We start from the raw sequence: 24,792 nt of genomic DNA, 5'->3' as shown, positions 1-24,792 counted from the left end.
TAGGCGTCATAAGTTCGCGTTCGGCAACGCGAGGCAAGTTCGTGCGCAGTTTGCAAGTGCTAAAGTTGGCACTTTAAGAGTTTTCATTAATGATTTATACGTCTCATATTACAGGGTCTTTGGTTGTTGGTTAATCTTAACCTAGTAAGTCCCCATGTACTTGTACAAGTATAAATTTAATTCGATTTTTGAACTCATAAAGAAATAGAAGAGGAAAGTTCGTAATTCAAAAGCGCCAAAATTGCACTAGGTCTTACACAGTGTGGTTGAGCAGAAAGGTAGTGAACGAAACTTTTAAGGAAACGATTTTAGCTTTTTAATATTACACAACTGATAAACTGAGTTGAAAGGGGTAAACGTCATCTGTTGACTATTCAACCTATATTTTTAGATGCAGTCAAACCATATCAATTTACTTACAAATCAATAACAAGAAATTACTAAGTATCTAAATAGACCTCCTGGTATAATATAAAAAAACAAAAGCGATTTTTGTACATAGAACTGTTAATTCATATTGATAAAATAACTAAAGTAACATGCATACAAAAAATAAATTAACAAGTTTTAAATTCTTCTAAAATTTCACAAAATGTTTAAATATGTTAATGTGACGTTTCACGGGTAAAGGTACCTTAAACCTAGCGGTTGGCGCTTACGTCCTGTAGCACTGTATTATTATTACTAAGCTCAAACCGTCAATAAGGTACCTTTACCCGTAGAATGTCACAAATAATTTATGCAAAACACTACAAAACCGCTTATGTACTAGTAGGTCAAGCTCCAATTCAAAAGCTTAGAAATAATACCCTCATCTAACAAGAAATCGCCTCCAACCAACCCTTTCCCTATCATTGTAATAACCGCTATTGATCAATTCGCCCGATGTAAGCTCGTGGTGGATTATAATTGCCTTACTATCCGAGTCGATTGTTCAGGGTCACCAGTATGTCATATCAGCCGAAAGACATCCACCGAAAGACAGCAAATAAACATTCATTCATTCATTCATTCATTCATTCATTCATTCATTCATTCATTCATTCATTCATTCATTCATTCATACATTCATTCATTCATTCATTCATTCATTCATTCATCCACCGCTAGACATAGGCCACCTACACGACAGGTTTTCTAGGGTTTCGTATCCTAAGGGTAAAAATGGGACCCTATTACTAAGACTCCACTGTCCGTCTGTCTGTCACCAGGCTGTATATCATGAACCGTGATAGCTAGAAAGTTGAAATTTTTAGATGATGATTTCTGTTGGCGCTATAACAACAAATACTAAAAGAAGAATACAAATAAATAATACAATTTTTGCGTAATGGTACGGAACCCTTTGTGCGCAAGTCCGACTGGCATTTAGCCGGTTTTTGAAATCAAAGTAGATTCATTTAATTTTTTTAACCCCTCTTCGTTCCTAAGAAATAAAGTTTCTCATAGTTAATTAATACTTATTTTTCCTCACAATACTATAAAATTTTATACGTCGGAACATATTGCGTAACAAGATGGAATAACAATATTTTGGCATTGTTAAGGTGTGCGCAGTACAGTTGAGTCCCTCGCTCGCAGCACAATGCACGTAAGGTCATTTTTAAGCTCTATTCAGACTTCTAAGAAACTTACGCAAGTTCACTTTGCCTCGGTTAAGGTTGGCCCCAGTAACTGAGTCGTCGAAGATCTCGCGGTTTATTCAGAACAGAATTTATCGGCTTCGTCTGTCCCGTCTGTCCGACTGCCCAGTGACGCGGGTTAAGCCCCAATACCGTTTTGTGTATATTGTAATTATTTATGTTTCCGTTAAGATACTATTTCGCTAGTATTTTAGTGTAATATAATGAACATTTTTAAATCACTTGCGGTAATTGAGATGTGTGATGTTTTTTGTCAACAATGTTACAAGCTGTTATAAAATTATTAGTGCCAACAAAAGTTACGAGTTCCCCTCTGAATGAGGTTTTGCAAGATGCTGTCGAGACCATTTTACCTTAAAACTTTCAAGAGGAAAAATGTACTGCCGCCTTAAATGCTAGCAACGCACTTGCAATCTCTCTATTGCAGATATACTTACCTGGGTGACATTAATTGTTACAACTAAATTATTTGCTAAAACCTCTGTATCGTGAAGAAAATAACAAGGCTCCACAAACTCTACATTATACCGTTGTATAAATTACAATTAGCTCTTTAATATGAATTTTTCTTTCGTTTTACTCCTGTAACCTGTAAATATAGACCTTTTTATGACGAATAAAAATCTTTTTAGGCTCTAAGTCGATACCCTCTATAAGACGAAAACTCGTTAACTCAAACTTTTCGGCGTCTCCCTTGACTTTTGTGCTATCGACTTTCCACTGTATAAACAAGGTTTACCTGTTGTAAGTCTTGAAAAGTGGCTTGACATGCATTTGTAGCTTTCCCAGCACATTAGTTGCAGTGTAAGGTCCATCGTTTCCGAGTTGTTTTTCCTCTGTCAGTTATAGCGCGCCCGTCAGACTGACGAGGGTAAATCCCCTTTCTTCGTCCTCCGTCGGTTTTTATGTCTGTCCTCACAAATAAATACGTGTACCTCGTACGTGCTGAATGTGGACAATATTTACTGGCTGTTGCTCAAAAACGTTTAGACTTATGCCAGATGGTGACATATGTGACGTTCTTTTTTGTGTGTTCGGTACTCGCAAGGTCAATACGGCTACATTCGTCTCCGGAATATGAATATCCCGTACGTTTCAAACGATAATACTCGTTTGTTATCATCATCATCGTCTTCCTCGCGTTATCCCGGCATTCATGAGAGCCTGGGATTTGCTTGGCAACTAATCCCAAGAATTGGCGTAGGCACTAGTTTTTACGAAAGCGACTGGTATCTGATCTTCCAACCCAAATAGTAAACTAGGCCTTATTGGGAAGCGTTTGATATGTTCGTCTGTAAAGCGATTGATTTTGATTTCGGCAGTCAAAAGTAGATGCCTAATATTGCCTACGGTTGAAAAAATTATAAAAATATTTGTTTGTACGGAATTTTCCACAGACGGATTTGGCTGGATTGATCTTTTAAACTAAGCAGAGGATAATAAACAGATGGATATCTAATGCGTCGTAAACTCTTTGGTGAATGTAGATATTAGCATCCAAAAAGAAGGTACATAATATTATTAAATAGATACTAGATTAAGGTAAGTACATAATTTTATTATTAATTATAAATTTAAAAAAACATCTAATTAATACCTCAGTTGCTTAAATTTTATGGAAGATATCTATCGATTTTACTTTCTGTGATATTCAAATTTTTCTAATACACCTGCTGTCTATTGTATCCCAGAATAATTCAAGAAAATAATTAAAGCGGGTACACCGCGAATAATAACGCCCCATACAAAAGCGTGCCGCCTGCGACGTCACAGGCCGCACGGCTGCAACAAAATTATGGATATAATCATAAAAAATAAGTTTTTTGTTATTTACGCCGTAAACTAATGCGTTTAAGTATATAATCGCTGTTTATAGGTACTCGTTATATCATAAGGAATCTAATAAAAGTATTTACTAAAGTAATACCTATACATTGAAGCAATTAAAAATACTTTATTTTACGTTTTTAAACTCGAATATCTGTACGAAAATGTTACAAAAAATTAGGGAGTTCACATTTCTTCATACATTTCATGTTTATTGAACAAACATTACAAAATATTTCTCATGCACAATGGGCTCCCGCTCGCAAAACGGAGGGTAATTCAAACCTACATTGTGATATCAAAATTATACCTAAATCATGTCAAGGCGCCCGTGCTTCTCGCTCGCACCAATACAAGTAAGGACAAGTACGAGAGAAATGCACGGGCGACTGACATCATTAAGATATCATTTTGATGTCACAACGTAAGTTCGAATGGGCCTAACGGCTAAGATGTCAGCAGGCAAAGCCCCGACTCACCGTCCTGACCCGCGGGTCATATCTCTTCATACCCGGTCAAAAACACAATGTAACAAAGTGCGCGCCTAATACCATTTCATTGTTTCCCCAATGAAGACGCATCGCTATCTGACGAGGGTTCACCCTTTTTCTTCATATACCGGCACACTTCCAACGTAATATTTCATATTTAAAAGCAATATCGTATTTTTCCCTTCGGGTTATTTTTATTTTTTCGCTAGCAAATTCTAGTCACGGTTTTTAATCTTTATTTATAGTGGGATGTGAGGGCCGTTTGATAGTCTTTTGAGTAAACAACCGGTGTTTATGAAGGGGAAAGGTTACTGTATTCAGCGCTCCTTTTCAATTATGTTCTACTAACTTAATGGTCATGCTGAACGTTAGCTTGTTCTATGAATCATAATATCTTCTACTTCCTTCTTCCTCGCGTTATCCCGGCATTTTGCCACGGCTCATGGGAGCCTGGGGTCCGCTTGACAACTAATCCCATGATTTGACGTAGGCACTAGTTTTTATGAAAGCGACTGCCGTCTGACCTTCCAACCCAGAGGGGAAACAAGGCCTTATTGGGATTAGTCCGGTTTCCTCACGATGTTTTTCCTTCACCGAAAAGCGACTGGCAAATATCAAATGATATTTCGTACATAAGTTGCGAAAAACTCATTGGTACGAGCCGGGGTTTGAATCCGCGACTTATTATAATATAATAAATTAAATATATTTAATGATTATGTTTTTCCCTAAAAACATAAAAAAGGTAAACAATAGTGATTAAAGATCTATCTATCTATATATAAACCTGAATACCAACTTAACAAAACAGACACAATTCAAGACGACTAGAGAACAAAGAAAATACCGAACAGGTAAGTGATAAAACGATCCCGCAATTTTCACTTAATAAACTAAATTAATTTAAAATAATATTTTGAAGACTTTTATTTTAAGTGTACTTAAAGAAAACTTTAAATGCGAGTAAAAGCACAACATTTTATCATCATCATCATCATCTCAGCCGTAAGATGCCCACTGCTGAAAACAGGCCTCCCATCTCCATACGTGCCTGTTGGAAGCGACCCGCATCCAGCATCTTCCGGCGACCTTAACAAGGTCGTCTGTCCATCTTGTGGGTGGACGTCCTACGCTGCGCTTGCAAGTCCGTGGACATGTGAACATTTTATAAATAACAGTTAATTTGTAAAATGCAACTGTAACATAATTTAATTGCAAATGCAGACTGCATACAAGCATTTGGCAAGTTTCAGTTACCTAATTAATAAAATCAGTTTTCTGCGTCTATTTCAGTTTATATGCTATTTTATACTTACTAAATCTTGTTTTAGTAAATGTGAGCTGCGAGCTTGTAACACCAAGTTCTACGTACGATATCATCGGCTAAAATCGAAAACCTCGTATATCCTACAAAGGAATAAAGAGATTAGCAACTTTAGGTATTGTTGCCTTACGTTGCAAAATCCTAGTCCTTGAAATGGAGTTACGAGGTTTGAGAATGTAGCCGGCGGTATGTGTAGTGCTTGTGGTCGCGAGGATTCGCGCGGCGCCGGCGAAGTCAACACTTGCTTCGGCTAATTAAAGTTACTCAGTTACACGTGTGCTCTGGTACAGTCAGCAGCAAAATGTAGTTAGGCTAGCAAGGTGTATTATGAGATGTATATATCAATAATATTATGCAGACCATTTTGGCATACCAGGTAGTGCTATACTACAATAAGATCCAATTGTAAAATAAAATATAATTGATTTATTAGTGGATCATTTAAAAAGACGTCTATGCAGCAGCTTCAAATAATGTTGATTTTGATGTGGGGTTATTATACAATTGGCTAAGAGCATAGGGCTATCATAATATTAGCACCCAACGTGGGGCCAAAACATAATTGACGCCCAACGTGGCGCCATATTACAATTGGCACCCAACGTGGGGCTAACAATTTTCACCCAACGTGGAGCTTTAATACAATTATCATCCAACGTGATGATATAGTTTAATTGGCATACCATTTGAGGTTTTAATTTTGAATACGGGGCTTTAATACAAATTGCACCCAACGTGGGATACTAATAAGAATGACACCCAACGTGGGACTTTAATACCAATGGCACCCAACGTGGGGCTATAATACAATATTCAACTGGCACCCAACGTGGGCCTATAATACAATATTCAACCGGCACCCAACGTGGGCCTATAATATAATGGGCACCCGAAGTGGAAATGATGGTTACTAACAAAGGGCTATATTACTTACCTAATACTCATTCGGCACTCAGATTTTTATTCGGCACGCACATTTACATCTCATGAATTATAATAACTACATAAACATTAATACTGAATGCTCTCATATCTCACAGCTGTCCCAAATTACTCAATAAATCATATGAAATTCTCAACCTGTCACCCCAGACAAATCTGAAAAAATTGAATCGCAAAAACTGAGACCCGACTGTCATAAAAATATTTTACTGGTCTCACATGATCCCCATATATCCTCTTAAGGAGATAAGGTGGGCAGCGGGGCGCGAAATTCAGCAAGTGTCGCCCGTCCCCTTAAGTGGTCGTTAGACCACGGCGGAGCGGAGCCGAGGCGGTGAAATGGGACGAGACGATATTGTCATGCGGATTAATTCTTTTGGAAAATTGTGTGTACTCAAAATCTGAGTGCTTATGCTTGAATGGGAGTGGATGCATATGGTGATACTCGACTACTCATAGTTTGAGGGTTATGAAAGCCATTGGCTACAAATATTAGGTCTGACCAGAGCACAAGTGCGTAGTTTTTAGAGTTCCGTACCCAAAGGGTAAAAACGGGACCTTATTACTAAGACTCCACTGTCCGTATGTCTGTCTGACTGTCTGTCACCAAGTTGTATCTTATGAACCGTGATAGCTAGACGGTTGAAATTTTTTAAAGATGATGTATTTCTGTTGCCACTATAACAACAAATACAAAAAAGTACGGATACCTCGGTGAACGACTCCAACTCGCACTTGTCCGGATTTTTATGTAACATATTTAATTACACAAACGGGTCTACAGCGATATAATTTCATTGTTTTTAACTTAAATTCCGACGTTTTAGCTAAGTATTTAAAGGCCATAATAAATCAAGTTATTTCAGTTCGCGAAGCTAAGATCTATTTCGATTCTATCCTTTTGTCACTCCAGTATTAACCAAACTAATCCGGCTCCAGCCGGCGCTGTGCGGTTTCTTCTGTCAATTAAACGCCCCGCGACGCCTACTGTATATGCATAATTATACAAGTTTTCGAGGGTGAATCTGGGACACAGTGTATGTACATTTGATATTTATTGGCAAATACTATTAACAAATTGTCGTGCAGATTGGTTCTTGGCTGATGCGCCCTAATTGTAAATGTTGCTATAAAGTACTGTTGTTACACTATAGTTTGGTTATGAAATGAAATGAAATGAAAATCTTTATTTCAGGCAACTAGTGGCCCATACATAAATACCTTAAAACTAGCATACATATTATAAAAAATATATTTTAAAAAAAAACACTACAAAACACATTATTCAATTCAATATTTTTATTTCTAATAAAAAATCTACATTATCCAACAATCCACATTATGGCTGCGATGCATCACGCAACCCCGCAGTGTCAGGAAGCCGGCCGTGGAACCGCCGAAACTTGACACCCTTCGGCCAAAATTTCATTCCATTCAATTTTATGTTTACCGTCTAGTCAGCTTTGTTGGTCGGCAAATACTAATGGCGTTATTCGTCATATTTTCTATGGAACAGCCTTATTTCGCGTTGTCGGGGTTCGCCATAAAAAGAAAGTTATTCAGTGTCTATTACCTACGACATATTCACTCCTCAGAGTATGGTCAGTAATAACTTAATCACTTGTATACTACGTGAAATAATTATAAATAAAACCCTTTTTAGACATATATCTACGGAGTATGTATCTAAGTTAGGTACGGAGTGTGAAAACTAAAAACCTATATCCCAAAGCCAAATCCAATTTGTTGGAATAATTTACGTAATAAACCTAACTATGAATTTATGATAAAGGCCCCAGTGTTCAAAATTCGATTATGATTTACATAGGTTCAGAATGCTTAGAACTTTCTGAATATTGGGCTCAAGGATCATCGAAAAGTTTGGAGTTTTCGACCGGCAGATAAAAGTTGGACATAAAATATGTAAGTGAAACTAAAATGCGTGCCAGTGTTGTTCAATCGTAGGTTAGTTCTTTTTTGTAAAGTAAAAGAGATTGTTTCATAAAATATAATAATATTTTATATTATTTTATATAGAACAATATCGATTCGGGCGTGTCAAAATACCTTTTTTAGTATTCCTTTGCATCAAAAGTGACCCGGAGTGGAGGTCATTCATTACATTTTTAAATTAATTAATAGTAGATTCGTGCTATTCTTTGTCATGTAAATACAATGTGACATGAAAAAATAGGGTCTCTATTGTTTCCCAAATAGTTTTAAGTCATAATGTATTGTTTGGCCGAATTTTCGTTACTCATAATTGGTTTTTCTCAGAAACGCGTAACTTTTCAGGATTGCCATAAAACAAACCTAACCTAACCTATCTATAGAATAACCTTACGAAAACCCTCAAAAGTTAACGGTTTCAGTTTTATGACTACCGATAATATGACAAACAATACTTTATGACTTAAAACTTAATGGGAAACAAAGGGACCCCGAAAAGATAACATTGTATGACTGACATGTTACATACAATATTGATGCGCAAGTTATTACCCATTTTGAGCTACATACCTAAGTACCTATTTATTTTCTAACCTAATACTAAGCTACCCACAGCCCGAAAAGCAATGAATTCGAAACATACCTTCAAAGGCGGGCTTATAAATAAAATACACCACATTATCGGCCACCATTCAGCCTCCTTATCTAGCACATTTCACTTAAAACGTTATTTTAGTAAAAGAAAAATTCGTTAGCGGGCACTCGGGCTGAATTTCGATTAGAAAAAGACAAAGAGGTCGATTGTGGAAACGTCGAAAATGGGGAATCAATTAAAGGAACCATCGATCGTTGCTCGATACTGTTGGCGATAACGCCCGCCCCGACACTCCATATCTTTTTAATTTCAAAGACTACTTAACAGGGCTGTTGCCGTTTAAGAAGCTACGAGTTTTTTTTTAATATTCTATTTTGTGTCCCACTGCTGGCCTTTAGCCTCTTTCTTCCGGCACTCATCACGGTTTGGTGCATTTTCACACCAGTCGCTGCAAAATTCCTTTTTTGTTCTGCCTCTAACCAGCGGTGTATATTCGGTAGCCAATTTAGCCCACCGATCCAGGTGCATACGGCAGACGTGTCCAGCCCAATCCCACTTGAGCAAAGTAAAAGTACCTGTTTTATAAAAACACATTGGTAAAGTCGAAGATAAGAGGCCGTCTGTCCACTCAATAAATGGACTCCATAATATGTATGTCGCCATTAACTTATATAAATAGCTGTAGGAAGTACAGAGAAACTGATAAATAGCACCACGACTACCTCTCAAGGCGGATCCACAAGAAAAAAAATAGCAAAATACATTTTTTGTGAAAACTTTGTGGTTTTTAAAAACAGACTACGAGAAAACAAAATAAAAACAACACATATTTTATACTAATTTATTTAATATCTTTAGGTATATACATCATCAAAATCACACAATCTGTACAATAAAGGTATGTAGACATTATCTAGTGATATATCTCTTATTTAAAATAAAAGATATAGTTTTATACATTAAAATTAATAACTATGTTATTTCGAATAATTAACAATTAGTAATTACGTTACATAGTTTTAAATATTTTATTGTGCAATAATTTTGTTTTATTTACATTTCAACAAGCGTGAAGGGCAAGCTTGGTAATTTACACTAAGAAACTATAATAACTTACTAATTAATTGTAAACCAAGTAATAAATCAAATATAACGGTTATCGATAACTATCAATTTGTTAAAAAACGTTATAACGTCAGATAGAAGTATAGAATGAATGGAAGAGAACAATTAAAAGTTAGAAGATATTTTGGCACATTCAGTACGCGGGTTAATAGTACAATACGTATGCGAAGCTCGCGGTATATGTAATTTGTTAAATTTGTATGTAAATGTACACTAGATAATCTCCGGAGACTTATGCACTTACACACTGTGTAATATTTAAATTTAATGTAAATTTGGAACGATACGGCCGTTTGGGGTTATTCATGTATTCGGTAAATTTCAAGTGGGAATTTATCTTCGGAGCGAGGCTTATTCATTAATACAAGACATCCTCTTGGACAAAAGATATTAGAACCTTTACGTAGACATATCTTACTTAATCAAGTTGATAGAAATTCAAGAAATCCTGTCTATTTATGCCGCGGTGTTAGTAAAAATCACTAAAAAGAACTGGGATTATTTACAAACTAACACATTTTTTTTATGACAAATATTTCTTCTGGATAAACAAGGTACTGGAAATAACTTGTATAGTTGTATTTTATCAAGTTTAAAAACCCAAGATTTTTAAAATTTCCTCAAGATTATCGAAGTCTCCAAAAATTAATTCACAGTTCAGTAAGTGGCAACCCTCGCGCGTGTGCTCTAAAGCACGAAGAGCTTGTTTTTCCGCCGCTCTCTAGAATCCGCTCAAAAGAGCCATTCATCACGGAAAATAAAATGGGGCTTAAAAAATCGTGTCCCGAGTATAAATACTTACAACTACTGGTAATTTTGGATTAAAATAATCAATACAAATATAGAAATCTCACTCTCTGTCTTCACGCGAAGGATATGACACAAGGACATGATGATATGTTTAATTATTATGTACTTATAGGTATAACATATTAGGTAGGATAATATTAGTTAACTGAGCATAATTTGGCAAAATCAGAAAATGTTTATCCGACTACGGAATAGCCAAGGAAAAAGGGATATTTTTAAGTACTATTTCAAAATATTGCATTTCCCCATTTTTCATCGACTTTCGAGTGACGAAATCGAGCGACCGAAATTCATAAATCGGCCCCCGTATGAAAAACCGTTGTCGAATTATATATGTAAATAATACCTACTCTGAGGGAATCTACATTAGAATATAATTGTAATTAATACGTTATTAAAAAATGTAAATAAAGATATATTATAAAAACAACAGGATTAACACTCCGAACCCCGAAACAACGGTTTACTCTAGAGAAGGACCAAGCTAACTTTGCATTGACAAAGTTATAATGACACTCCCCCCATTTTGTTTATTCAAGTTGGTGCAAATTTAGCCGAGGTAGATGAACTCTATGATATTATTGGCAGATAGTGCCAATATAAGTCTAAACTGGAAACGTGACAAGTTTGAGCTAGGCGTCGGGATCGGATTTCGGAGCTAAATATCCCTAACTATCTATTGCTATCGAAAATGGAATGTTTCGGAAGGAATTAGATTACAAGCGAAGATAAACTTGGCAGGATTAGTTCGCGAGCGCCATTGTGTTTAAGTAAATATTTAATGTAGTTACTAAAAATATAAAATAAATAAACATTAGGGGACATCTTACACAGATCAACCTAGCCCCAAACAAAGCAAAGCTTCACTATATGTAACAAATGTTTTACTTTTCTTTATAGAAAATCAATTTTATTTTCCAAATTATAATTTGTAGCATAAAAAAATGGTCGATAATTTATTAGGACCCACTCATATGGGTTTCATTTCACTATATTAAATTGTACTGATGTATTTTTTTATATCCATGATAATAATAATCGATTGCGCAAACATTTTGTAATCTCATCGTGTATTTAAAATCACTAAATACATTTGCTGTAAATGTTGACAATTATGACAATTTCTTTCGCGACCCAGAGGATTTAAACCAAAATTTAAACAAATGGGCGGAGTTTTTTACAGGTCATACAAAGATGAATACTAGATATATTATTATCGATATAGCTTCTAAATCCGCTCTAGGGGTCTAACCAAGAAGGCAATCGAAAATAAATAATGTATGGTAAGTAGTTAAGTAAGTAATATCTAGTCTGCCGACTTTACATAGCATCTGGTATATACTTTTTTATTTGTACGTCGATGTACGATTGTCAACTTGGCTAAGCCCCTGACATAGGAGTTTCGTAAAGAACTTTAAAATATTTTATCAATGGATGACGTCTAAGTTACGAAATAATTTCAAAAATACTGACATAGCCAGTTTGAAACTACAACCTTTTTATGGTAACTATGTAAATTATCTGATACAAATCACAATTAAAATTACATCTGATGGTCATCCAATTCGAGTTTTCAGATACAGATCACGATGTAAGAGTTTTACATGGTGTGTATTAACATTGCTGGTAACTACAAGTAGGTAAATGTTTTAATAACTAATCAAATGAAGCATAATATATAAATAATAAGATGGAGATATTTGAAGAGTTAAATGACGCAGACCAACGGAAGACAAAATTTACATATTTACTAACACAACAGGTAGCATTTTTATAAACTGTTTCAAATATTAACCTGTTTCTATTTCATCGTCATGAAATCTCTCTATTTCTAGCATAACTTTACTCTCAAATGCACCTATGTGATTTTCTGACAGACATTTTCATTTAGTATCAAATACAGGCATATCTTCATAGGTAATATCAAAATATTATATTAAAGGGGTCTAGAGATTTTTATCACCTGGAGTATCTATGGGAATGTCGGGAGTTTAGTAAAAGAATCACACTACGAGGTCGATGTGCACCAAGACGAGGACAGCGAGCAGAGGTTGGCGCCAGCAGTGGACGCTCCGAGTGCCTGTAACAAGGGAAAGGAGCTTCAATATAAGCTAGTTGTAGGAATATACTACTACTCCTACTTCTTCCTTACCGTATCCGGCAATGGCGACTCCATCAACAATTCTTATCCGGATTATGAAATGCCCTTATGTGGCTCGCAAAACCAAACTTTGTCTTGAAGATGCGGTCACGGTAGGTATATAAAGAAATAAAGTTCCATGCGACATCTCTATTGTACAATTAGTTGTATTAGCTTCTACCTAGATTGATGAAATACCTATAATTTGCACTGATCTCTTGAACAACTATGGCAAATCTTTACAAATTTATTTCGTCTACTCATCATATAAATAACCAGGGAACACGTAGATGATGGTGTATGAATTTCTATTTTAGTAATTTCTATTTTAAAATGAAAAAAACACCATTAATACAATAATTCAGTCGAGTTTAGTGCTGAGCAAGACGTGGAACACTACCCTTATCTGCAGCTGAGATATCTATTAACGGAACGTATTTACGAAATTTCATCAAATATGTTTAAACTATCCCACCACAAACATTCCAAATACATTACCCACTTTAAGTGCCCCGAAACCGTCTTTCTACCTTCACTTTAAAATTTTACGCCTTCACTACCCCGAAATCGGCGAGTACGTCTTCGAGTGATACCCGCAGATTAAAGATTCAGTGACTTCGCATACACACTTTGCCTTCATAAATATTCAGAGAAGACCTCCCACAATCAATTCTTACCGGTTGCCGGCGCAAAGGAAAAAGTGTTTGAACAGTCGAATAATACGATAGCTAGTGGAGCAACGCGTTTGAATAAATATCGGGGGATCTATCGAGGAAATTATATTTGATCGTGCGTTTATAAGTTTGTAGTTAGGGTGAGCCACCGCTTAGGGGTGATTTTGGGCTTCCGAACACGGTTGAGTTTCGGTATGTGGAAACGGGAATGCGTGTCTGTGATGATAAAAAGTTTACCGTTCGAAAAACAGTAGTGAAACTTGAGAGTAACTCATTGCATTTTTTAGTGTTATAGATTCAGAGAAGAAAGAATTCAGTAAGAAAAATTATGGAAAAGACAGCAAACGACAGCGTTTGGTTCGTATTTAGATGTTACAATGAAATGAAAGCAAGGACATATCAAAATCGAAATAAATACAATTTCAAATAAAGGATTCAGACTGCACCAGAATTAGTGCTGCATCGCGAAATTGCTGCAGGTGTAAAAAAATGCGGGCACCAAAAATGAGTTCGAACAGTCTGAACCCAAACAGTACCTTTAGGTAACAACTCAAACAACAGACAGATAAAATAATGCCAAAATGAGTTGATATAACGGATCAAGATATTATTGAAGCCAAGGGCCTCCCGCCAACAACGAAGAATCGAACAATGTTGTCTACCGCTGTATCGCTCTTGCATATTCAAGCGATAGAGAGACAGATAAAGACATTTCGTGTTTGGTTTTTCGAGGCAGAACCTCAGATATAGATATCTGTCATGTTTGTATTACATTCCTCTTTATTCACATGACCATTTTACGCATATTTTTATGTTAGCTGAGTGCAGCCGAGTGGATATTGATACGGCAGCCGGAAGTCGAACGGGGCTAAAAGAAATAAACATACACTTTGTTGGAAATCCATAGTATTTTATTCTTTAACTGCTGTTCAGATGTAGTTTACTGCCAAGAACAGGAACATGTTTTTTTAAATAATTTTATAAAATATGTTTAATTGGAGATTCCAATAGTCGTAGTAATAAAGCGACAAATTTTGCTTAGGGTAAGCTGGTTTGGGAGTACGCACTTAAAGTTTAAAAAATTCTAAATAAATATAAGTAAGTGAAGTAATCAAAATTGCCAATATTCCATGTAAAATTTAACTTTCGTCCGTTAAAATGACATAAAAAGTAAAAAAAAACTAAGTTACTTTTCTAATAATAATAATTGGGGCTTGCGGGACATCTTGCCCCGCCCACGGCTCCCGCTGCCGGTGGTGTAGTGCGTCGCATGAGATGGTCTCAAACTATCAATGAGAATGTCATGCGCGCCTACTATGGGGCTACAGAGGGGGGAACCGACTTATGCGCGTACCGTGTCCGTATGCTTCCACTGTTCCAGGCCCTCGAACCAACCATCGACGTGACTGTGCAACGGCTATCGGATCAGGTGCGAGTCATCCAGCGGCTCAAGCGGTTGGATGACTCGACACTTGATCGGCTTCGCCTGGAGGCTCTCTCTGCTCGCACAGCCTCCTCCTCGGTGCGGGACCCACTCGCCACATCGCCGGATCCGGTGCCGGCACCCGACCAGGCACCGGGGCCATCGCGGGTAGATCTCTGTGCCGACGAGGAGGAGTTCGCGCAGAGTGTAAGTAGTACAGCCAATGACCAACTGAGGAGGACTCTGGATGAGGCGATTACGCAGTATCGCTCCACACCCAATACTAGGCCACGATTACCACGTTTGCCTATGAATAGACGCAATCTAGCGCTAATGGGAGCCCTAAATGCTTTACTAGAGCCATATTTGCGGACTAGTAAAGATTTAGATGATACGCACGCGATCATGTATTGCGGAGCCATCGCGGCGTGCCTTGTTGCACGAGTCAAGTTTCCGGGCTCTGAACGTGCACCTAGGACCGCCGGGGGTGCCCCCGCATGGCAAATACGGATCGAGCGACGTATCAGCTCTTTTAGGACTCTTATCGCAAAGCTGATCTGCTTCAGGGGGGGCAACAACCGCCCCCGAGTAATGCGCTTTGTAAACCAGGCATTCGCGGGGACGGATATCAGGCCTCGCGATTACATGGTCAACGTTACGGAGCGCATCGACTTTCTAAAGCAGAAAGTCTATGCATGGGCAAACCGTATTCGCCGCTACAGAGAGCGTGTGGACCGATTCCAGCAGAATCGTCTTTTCCAGAGTGACCAAAAGAAGATGTACCGAAAGTGGGAGGAAACCAACCTTCGTGCGTCCGACTCGCAGCCACCGGATGCTACTGTCATGAATTACTTCTGGCGTAGCATCTGGTCGGTGCCTGTCGGACACACCGAGGGGAGTTGGATGAGTGTTGTCGAGCGTGAGTGCGAGTCCATTGAACCTATGGGGGCAGTCACCCTCAGCCCCGATGACGTAAGTTGTGCCATCCGCACGGCCCAGAACTGGAAAAGTCCTGGGCCGGATGGATTGCACAACTTCTGGCTAAAATGGTTCCGATGCTCGCACTCCTACTTGGCAGCACAATTTCAACAAGCCCTCGAGCTTGGTTCTCTCCCACCTTCCTTAACAACTGGTGTCACCTTCCTGCTCTATAAGTCCGGTAGTACCACGGAAGCGAAGAACTACAGGCCCATCACATGCTTGCCTACACTCTACAAGCTCCTTACATCCATTTTGAGAGCAAAAATCAACGCGCACATTGTCGCAAACAATATTTTGGACTCTGCTCAAAATGGATGTAGGGTTGGGTCCCGTGGTACTAAAGAGCTCCTCCTCATAGACATGACCATCTGCCAACAAATCCGGCGGACCAAGGGAGCCCTCTCAGCCGCTTGGATTGACTACAAGAAGGCCTATGATTCGGTGCCTCATTCATGGCTGGGGAGGGTCTTAGAGCTGTACAAAGTTGATGCAGCTTTGAGAGCCTTCCTAATCGCGTGTATGGGGCAGTGGACCACAGTCCTTCGTCAACCAGGAGGCGGGGATGACCGACCTGGCCCGCAGGATTTTATAAGGATTGAGCGAGGAATCTTTCAGGGCGACAGTCTGAGTCCACTATGGTTCTGCCTAGCTCTGAATCCCCTCAGCACCCTGCTGAAGGATTTGGGACTAGGTTGCCGGCTTCGGAGAGAGGGTGAAGTTATTTCTCATCTTCTGTACATGGATGACCTCAAATTATTTGCACCAAATACCCAAGGCTTGTTGGAGCTACTGAAAACCACCGAAGTCTTCAGTAGTGCCATCAACATGGAGTTTGGTGTCGATAAATGTGCGGTTATGCATGTACAGCGGGGGAGGGTTGTAAATTCAACAAATTTACAACTTTCTGAGACAATGTCTTTCAGATCTATCTCTGAATCAGAAACCTATAAATACCTTGGTATGTCACAGTCGTTGGGTATTGATGATGAGGGTATTAGACGGTCGGTGAAGGAGCGCTTTTTCAGTCGGCTCACAAAAGTCCTTAACAGTCTTTTGTCAGGAGGCAACAAAGTGCGCGCCTTCAACGCCTGGGTAATGCCCCTCCTCACATACTCCTTTGGCATACTAAGATGGACTCAGACCGAGCTGGACGCCCTGGATCGGAGGGTCCGATCACTGCTCACCACACATCGCATGCTACACCCACGCTCGTCGGTTATGAGATTGTACATCCCACGCAAGTGTGGAGGCCGAGGCTTCCTAAACGCCAAGGATCTCCACAACCGCGAGGTGTACAATCTCAGGAATTATTTCCTTAACAACGAGTGTGGGATGCATCGTGATGTGGTGGCAGTAGACAGGAACCTCACGCCGCTCTCCTTGGCAAACGAGAACTGGCGCAAACCTGTGGTACTAAGTACTGCGGATCGCAAGGCGGCATGGGAGAGTAAAGTGCTACACGGGCGGTTCTACAAGGCCCTCACGGGACCCGATGTGGACCTGCTCGCGTCGGTGAACTGGTTACGATTCGGGGACCTCTTCGGAGAAACCGAGGGTTTTGCCTGTGCAATTGCGGACGAAGTGATGATGACGAACAACTATCGGAAATATATCCTGAAGGACGGTACGGTCGACATTTGTCGGGCATGCCGCCGTCCCGGAGAATCACTCAGGCATATCATTTCCGGTTGTTCTCATCTTGCTAACGGTGAGTACTTGCACAGACATAATCTCGTAGCCAGGATTATTCACTAGCAACTTGCTCTTCTATACGGCCTTGTGGACCGCGAAGTACCGTACTACAAGTACTTACCTGCGCCTGTTCTCGAGAATGGTCGTGCCACGCTCTATTGGGGTCGATCTATCATCACTGACAGGACTATTGTAGCCAATAAGCCTGACATCGTGATAATAGATCGATCGCAACGTCGGGCCGTGTTCGTTGACATCACCATCCCCCATGATGAGAATCTCGTGAAAGCCGAGAAGGACAAGTCCAGTAAGTACCTAGACTTGGCTCACGAGATAACCGCTATGTGGGATGTTGATTCGACGATCATTGTCCCGATAGTCGTTTCAGTGAACGGTCTAATAGCGAAGAGTCTCGACCGACATCTTGAGAGACTCTCGCTAGGTGGTTGGATCAAGGGTCAGATGCAGAAGGCGGTGATCTTGGACACGGCGCGGATAGTCCGCCGGTTCCTCTCTCTGCGGCCCTGACCACCGGCAGCTTGGGCCCTGCCCCGCTGCTGGCGGCACCCTAGGTTAGGTTTTTTATAATGTGTTTATACTTATTTTTTGTTGTTTTTTATGTGTTTTTGTATTTTACTTTTATATTCATGTTATAAATGACCTAGCCTAAGAAGAAAAATAAATAATAATGAAGTATTTTTTATTGTTTTGTAAGTGTTTTTATATTTTACTTTTATATTCATATTATAAATGACCTAGCCTAGGAAGAAAGATAAATAAAGAGAATAATAATGAATTTATATTCATATTATAATTAACCTAACTTAAGACGAAAAATGAATAAAGAAAATAATAATGAACAAAAATGGGAATTACGTACTTACAACAAACATTGGAAAACTTGCCAAAAATTCCGAATACCGAATCATTACCAAATATTCTGCCCATCTCTAAAAAGTAACTTTACTGCTAATGATACAACGTAGTAAAGCTTAAACATAATACACGTTACACGTACTAGGAAATGACAGCCATCTAGCAAAGAACAAAGAAACAAAACCACTTCCGAATTCCCAGTAACATTTCCAACCACATTCGAAATTAGACTGTAAGCCGTTGCGATACGGTAAGTAATTGCAGTAACGGGCGAACGATACGTGCAATGCGCTTAAATGCATATAAGAATGCAACAAGGTTGTGCTCGGCAGGGACAATGCAGTTTTGCCAGGGGAATGTAATGATCCGATTCAGTGAGCTTGGGAAAAATGCAGGCTAGTTCATTTTTGAACAATTTTTTGTTGTTTCGATTTTTATGAACGATCGAGTTATTGCAGCTGTACTGCAGCTTAAAAAATTTTGATTAAATTTAACATTCCAAAAAAGTGACAATGAACGTCTTTGACGGAAATGAACGACATAATCGCGGCACTAATACGGTGGCGAACGTCACTCATTGTATGCAGCTGTAGTTAACATTCGGAAGTCGCTTTTATAGTTCAAAAATTCATGCAACTGAACTATTGTGTCCCTTAATGCAACTTGTTTCCAGTTGAACTATGAAGGCATGATGTTATTAACATATTTCCTTGTATTTACCGTAATAAATACAGTTTTGTTGACAAATAAAACTATAGATTCTTTGTGCTAATAGTAACTTCAGTTACAACTATTATAAGAATTCCTGGAACCTCACAAAGTACAGAACTGTCTATTGTTTATAATAGATAAAAGTGTTGGGACAAACTGTTTTGTAGAATTTTTACGTTTTAAAAATGTTTTTTGAGACAACCATTCAATGTGTTATTATCGACACCTTGACATTTAATACATTTGACGATAAGTTGTTCTGGATAAAGATAAAAAAAAACAACTCTACCGCAAAATTCTGAAGGTTCTTCTCGCAACATGTCACTATATTTTCTGGTTCCACTTTAAAGAATTTTAAATTGTTAAACTTGAAGAGTTCGCCACAATTTTTTTACATTCCTGCTTTAATGCAACGAAAATCCGGCGATAAATTGCTCCGAGCAGAACCCCCGCCTGGCAACCCTAACTCAATCCTATAATGTACTCCACAAACCTTTACTTACCGCTTCTTTGTAACAACTCACTGCATTATTGAGCAGCCCGCTTGTGTCGCCGTTAAAAATAAATACGCCAGCCCTGAGGTGCGCTGCGCTACGGATTATTATGGATTTTTAGCTTTATGCGAAAAGAAAAACTTTAGGAACGATAACGAAAAGAATGTCTTTATGAAACGGCTTGATTGGAACAAAGATAAATAACAGCTAGATGGTTTGTTATGGTGGTTAATTCTATAGAAAAATCATAATATATCTACTCTAAAAATAGACGTCACATTAATAAAGATGAGAGTGATAAAAATTCCACAGTCTACAAAACCGATAATTGACAGATAAAGATCGCGCATTCAAAGCTCACATTCAACAAATAATCTCTTTCAACTTCAACAAATATGTACGTTTGTACGTACAATAAATGTCATTTTTGTGACAATAGGATTAATGTTTACCAATCGTCGGTAGGCACATATAGTCATTCAGTAGTCAGGAAAAGTTTGGAAATCAAACTGTATTCAGTCATTCATGTACTCGTAACAGACGAGTGTAGCTATTTTATCACAAAAAAAGTTATTTCATTAAAAGTCAATGCACACTTGACGCAGGCCAAGCAGCGAACTCCAAAAATCGAAGTGGCGATGACGCGTCTCTGTACCTCTATAACAGCGGGACTAAAAAAAAATAAAATAAAAAAATAAAAATAATTTATTTCAGACAGTTGACAGTCCATATTTTAAATGAAATAAAATTAAAATTACAATTAAATTAAAGATAAAATATTAAAATTAACAAACAACTTACACATAATTAAAATACAAACCTGCAGCCCACCGGGATTCTTTAGGTAGCCCACCATAATCCCTTTAAACTAAAAAATACTTATTAAGCTTCTATTTAATTACAAGCAAGCTTACGCAAAGCTCGCTTAAAACATATTATAAATGAGTTTTTATTTATAGAATCAGCAAGCTTACACATTTCTCTATGCCATTTTTAAGCTAGAAAATGAGTAAAAAACAACACAAAACAACAATGAATAAACAAAAGATGAATACCTGAGACGTGCAGCGGCGGCGCGCGGTACACGTGTTGCGCGTCGCGCTCGCGCTCGGGCGCGCGGTCGAGCTGCGCGCGCACCACGCTCGGCCGCTCCGTGCCCTCGGTTCGTTGCACGGCGCGCGTAACGTTCGCCCGGCGCGCTGCAACACGCCTTAGGTTAGGTTTTGAGGTGACTTTCTAAATACCATTATTAAGGGCCAGTTGCACCAACCACATTTGACAGACTGATCACCGTCAGCCGGCGCGCCCCGGCGCCTTACTATGAAACGTTCCATACATAAAAATTTAGCGAACTCCTTAACGATACGAACAGGTTTGGTGCAACCGACCCTAAGTGAGAGTGATGCAATTGAAATGTTGACTTAACATAAAAAGGTCCTATTATATTATTAGAAGGAAGGAAGGAAGTCTGTCACCTAACGTGTTACGTCACCCTTAAACGTCGACAGAGACATTAACTGCAATCAACACCTCTTTGTTTCCTCGTCGACAGCTTTATGCAGCCGTAATCGCCCCCGAATGGAGTTATTCACAGTTCATAACGACACTTTGAAGACCCTCCACGGGGGTCGATCTCGAGTTCGAAACTTCGGCGGCCCGCGGAATTGAAAACTTGGACTTACTTTTATCTGAAGCAAGCAATAGGTTGTTGTGAAATTTAAAAAGAACATTTTCGATTACGAAGGGGTAACTTTATTTATGGAAGGTTTAAATTTAGCTGATCAGCGTCTTGAGCGTCAAGTTTATAGTGAAGCTAAGTATTATGAAAGGATTAAATAGACTAGTCAATATTGAGGAGCTTGTTATATACCATGCTAGGTTTCAGAAAATATCATTCTTTGAATTCGGACGTTATGAAAGGATGAAAGGTAAAGGAAAGCTGATCGGGGTTTGACCAGTTTAAGATAGCATTTTAAATTTTCTTCATAATTCCAGCCGCTGAACCGATTTACTTGAAATTTGGTATAGAGATAGTTTGAGTCCCGGGGAAGGACATAGGATAGGACATTTTTATGTCGGAAATCATCCCTGAAGAGAGTGCAAAGGGGAGTGGAATTGAAAGAGTTGATGAATTGCTTAATAATTGAAGTAAGCAATGCGCGAATTAAATGATTGCTATCAGCATTATCCAGGCCTATATTAATATATTATACCTACTTTAGCTGCTGTCACTAATTCCACGCATACGAAGTCGGGGGCAAAAGCTAGTTGATTATATTATTATGTTCATGCGGCATTGCTGTCACGATTATAAAGTTCAGTCCATCACTATGAATTTCTAGTTGTAGTTCTGTTGAATGTATAGTATGATCCCTATGACAGTTCATTTTTATGGAGTAGCTATCACGTAAAATGTTCATACCTAGACATTTTTTGGAAGTTAAGCAAATTAACTGACTTTTTGTATAAAATACTTATGTCAGGTAAATACTAAAAATATAACACAAAAATTTATAAAAAACAAAATATTTTTTTCTATAATAAATAAAAGGACTCTCTGAAAATTCCCAGTGCTGAAGTATCTACAAATTAAACGGGATATTAAAATACTCATTTTCAATGGAAACAAACATAGGTAACTCAAAATATGAAATTATGATTAATCTCAATTAAAGCGAATCCGGTATTCAATTAGAAGCATAATTATTTAAATTGCAACGAATGCATTACACGCAAGGATTACTGAATCTGATTTGGTCTCGTCAAAATGTTAAAATCGCCTCACCGCACGTTTCTGCTTTGCGTTTAAATCCATGTTCAAATGCAATAATACAATAATTTCGTCGCTGTAATTTGAATATTAATTAATTTCAACATCATTCACAGTTTCCTGTGCGGATCGCAAATGTGTCGGGAAGTTATTAAACTTATAGGTACATACATGCTTTTAATTATGGACCTGCCAATTCTTAATGGTAGTCAAATATTATAAATAGGTATCTAGGTATTTCGTTGTGTATGGGCTAAAATTATGCCCAAATCGTAAAAGTTAACGTATATCTAGTACACATCCTTTGGGTCAATCAAATTTCCCGAAACTATTATAGTCACCATTATATTATATCGCCGGAGCGGCCAAGGTGTTCAAAAATATTTGAACAAACACTCTAACGCCTTGACAAAAGAAGCGTGTTCAGATATTTGTGAGCACCTTGCTCATCCCGATATATTTGATAGCGACTAATGTACTCAAGCGTTCAGTGTCATTTTATTTTATTTTCACATTAGAAAGTTTTAGTTTAATAAAGATTAATGCCTTTCATTATGTAGCAGCCTCATAATATGTACCTCAATGGCATTACCGACACTATTTTCTATGACTGGTGATTAGATCACGTGATGCTTTCTATAGAAAACGAAGTGTGAGTCATCCATCATATATTTTTTGTTTTATGGATTCCCGTCAAGTAACGCTTGATTATATTCGGCATTTTGTGAAGTGTGCAAACTCTTCCGTGAAGTCGGTGTTTTTATCATTTTTTTTTATATGAACGATGTCAGCAATGAAATATGCATAAAGCTTATGTTAATGAATGTTGTACATATTATACTCACGTTCTTTATTGGCGTTGCTCTTCATTTCCGTTGCTTTGGGCGACGTGGATGGCATCGGGATTTCTGTGGCAGAAATTAATAATGACTTTTACAGTAAATGTGGTGCTCCAACAATCACAATATAAATTCCTAATACCATGTGTAATTTTAGCAGCGTGCTAGGTACATTTAGCCGGGTACCTATGGCCTAATAGCGTGTAATACCCTTAATTTTTATATTTACCTATATAACACTTTAAACTCTCGCGTTTTGTACACATATTCAATTACACAAACGGGTGTACCGCGATATAATTTCATTGTTTTTACCTTTAATTCCGACGTTTCAGCTGAGTTGCACCAGCTGTGGTCAAATTAAAGGAATTGTGGAATTAAAGGTAAAAAACAATGAAATTATATCGCGGTAGACCCGTTTGTGTAATTGAATATGTATATTTACCTAGTTAAAAGTATGTAAATTTATGTTCCAATTTGTATTTATTAAATAAAATTTAGTAGTATTTTAAGTCAAAATTGTATATTGTGAGATAAATAAATCATAATTATCATTACGACAGCCTGTGCTATAATAAGCACATTACGTAATTACGTCGCAAATTTAAAGGGCAATATGTACTGTAAAACGTTGTACGATACACGTGCGAATTGTGGCAGTTTGTCGTGATAAATATAATCGTCATGTGTAAATATGGCAAAATAACGTAATATTTTTTTGCCTAAAAGGCATTTGAACAACATGATAGAAACTAATTAAACACTAGCTTTTTTAATGTAAATATTTTTCCCCTTTTTTTTTGTGGACGTACCACATTACATTACAATATAAAAATTAACGATGATCAACTCTGGACAACATGGGACCCAATTTATAGATTAAAAAATTGGTTCTAATGTTGGAAAATAACATGGTTTTCCAAATAACTCACTGCAAATTATTTCGTAACCTTACCACCCTAACTTGAATTAATTAAATTATTAGTTATTTAGGATTAAGTTGTTCGCAAGTAAAATTAATTGGCTACAAATTAACAGTACACAGAGTATATTTCCAAGTCTTGCTCGTGACATAGTTCATCACTGTTAACTTATAATTAAAGGCTTCGGTGAATTAATTAAGATATTATATACCTTTAGCTATTTAAGTTTATCGATTTTGAAAAGTTAGTCTTAAAGTTAAATTGAATCAGTACCAAAGTACTTACTTTTGGATCTATAGCGTAGAGCGAGCAATAAAAAGTTCGCTTTATTTTTATACATAAGTACTTCCAAAAATACTAGAAATAAGACTTTTGGTTACTCTGCTAAGATGCAGTGAGTTTAGGTGCTTGTCTGGATGAGATTAGCTCAGGACCGGGACAATTGGCGTACACGAAGTGAGGCATATGCTCAGCAGCTTTAGCAGTGAGCGACGGGGGGCTAAAATGATGACAGTGAATATCGTTCCAAAATTTTTTTACTTATACCTATACCAGTTGCAAT

The 24,792-nt window shown here is 37.9% G+C and overlaps 2 protein-coding genes across 2 annotated transcripts in view; one reads left to right on the top strand and one right to left on the bottom strand.

Annotated features, from left to right (window-relative positions):
* Positions 1-12,338: 12,338 nt before the first annotated feature.
* The window catches only part of LOC134666127 (lachesin-like), a 111,571-nt gene continuing 99,117 nt past the window's right edge, over positions 12,339-24,792 (bottom strand). The window contains exons 9-11 of the mRNA XM_063523281.1: positions 23,314-23,376; positions 20,754-20,897; positions 12,339-12,787 (exon numbers count right to left, since the gene is read on the bottom strand). Coding sequence (XP_063379351.1) covers positions 12,711-12,787; positions 20,754-20,897; positions 23,314-23,376 — 284 coding nt within the window. The 3' untranslated portion in view covers positions 12,339-12,710. The remainder of the gene's footprint in view (positions 12,788-20,753; positions 20,898-23,313; positions 23,377-24,792) is intronic.
* LOC134666126 (uncharacterized) lies at positions 16,697-18,278 on the top strand. Its single transcript, XM_063523280.1, has 2 exons — positions 16,697-17,862; positions 17,921-18,278. Exon 1 carries the CDS (start codon positions 16,751-16,753, stop codon positions 17,678-17,680), a length of 930 nt encoding a protein of 309 aa, XP_063379350.1. The 5' UTR covers positions 16,697-16,750; the 3' UTR covers positions 17,681-17,862; positions 17,921-18,278.

The sequence above is a fragment of the Cydia fagiglandana genome, chromosome 7, assembly GCF_963556715.1.
Source record: "Cydia fagiglandana chromosome 7, ilCydFagi1.1, whole genome shotgun sequence".
Taxonomy (NCBI): Eukaryota; Metazoa; Arthropoda; class Insecta; order Lepidoptera; family Tortricidae; genus Cydia; species Cydia fagiglandana.
Note: the sequence above shows the minus strand (reverse complement) of the source record. Positions and strands in the feature narration are given on the sequence as shown.

What these genes read in the sequence shown, in the direction of transcription:
- LOC134666126 (XM_063523280.1), top strand. Translation starts at nt 16,751, where the DNA reads ATGGAGTTTGGTGTCGATAAATGTGCGGTTATGCATGTACAGCGGGGG.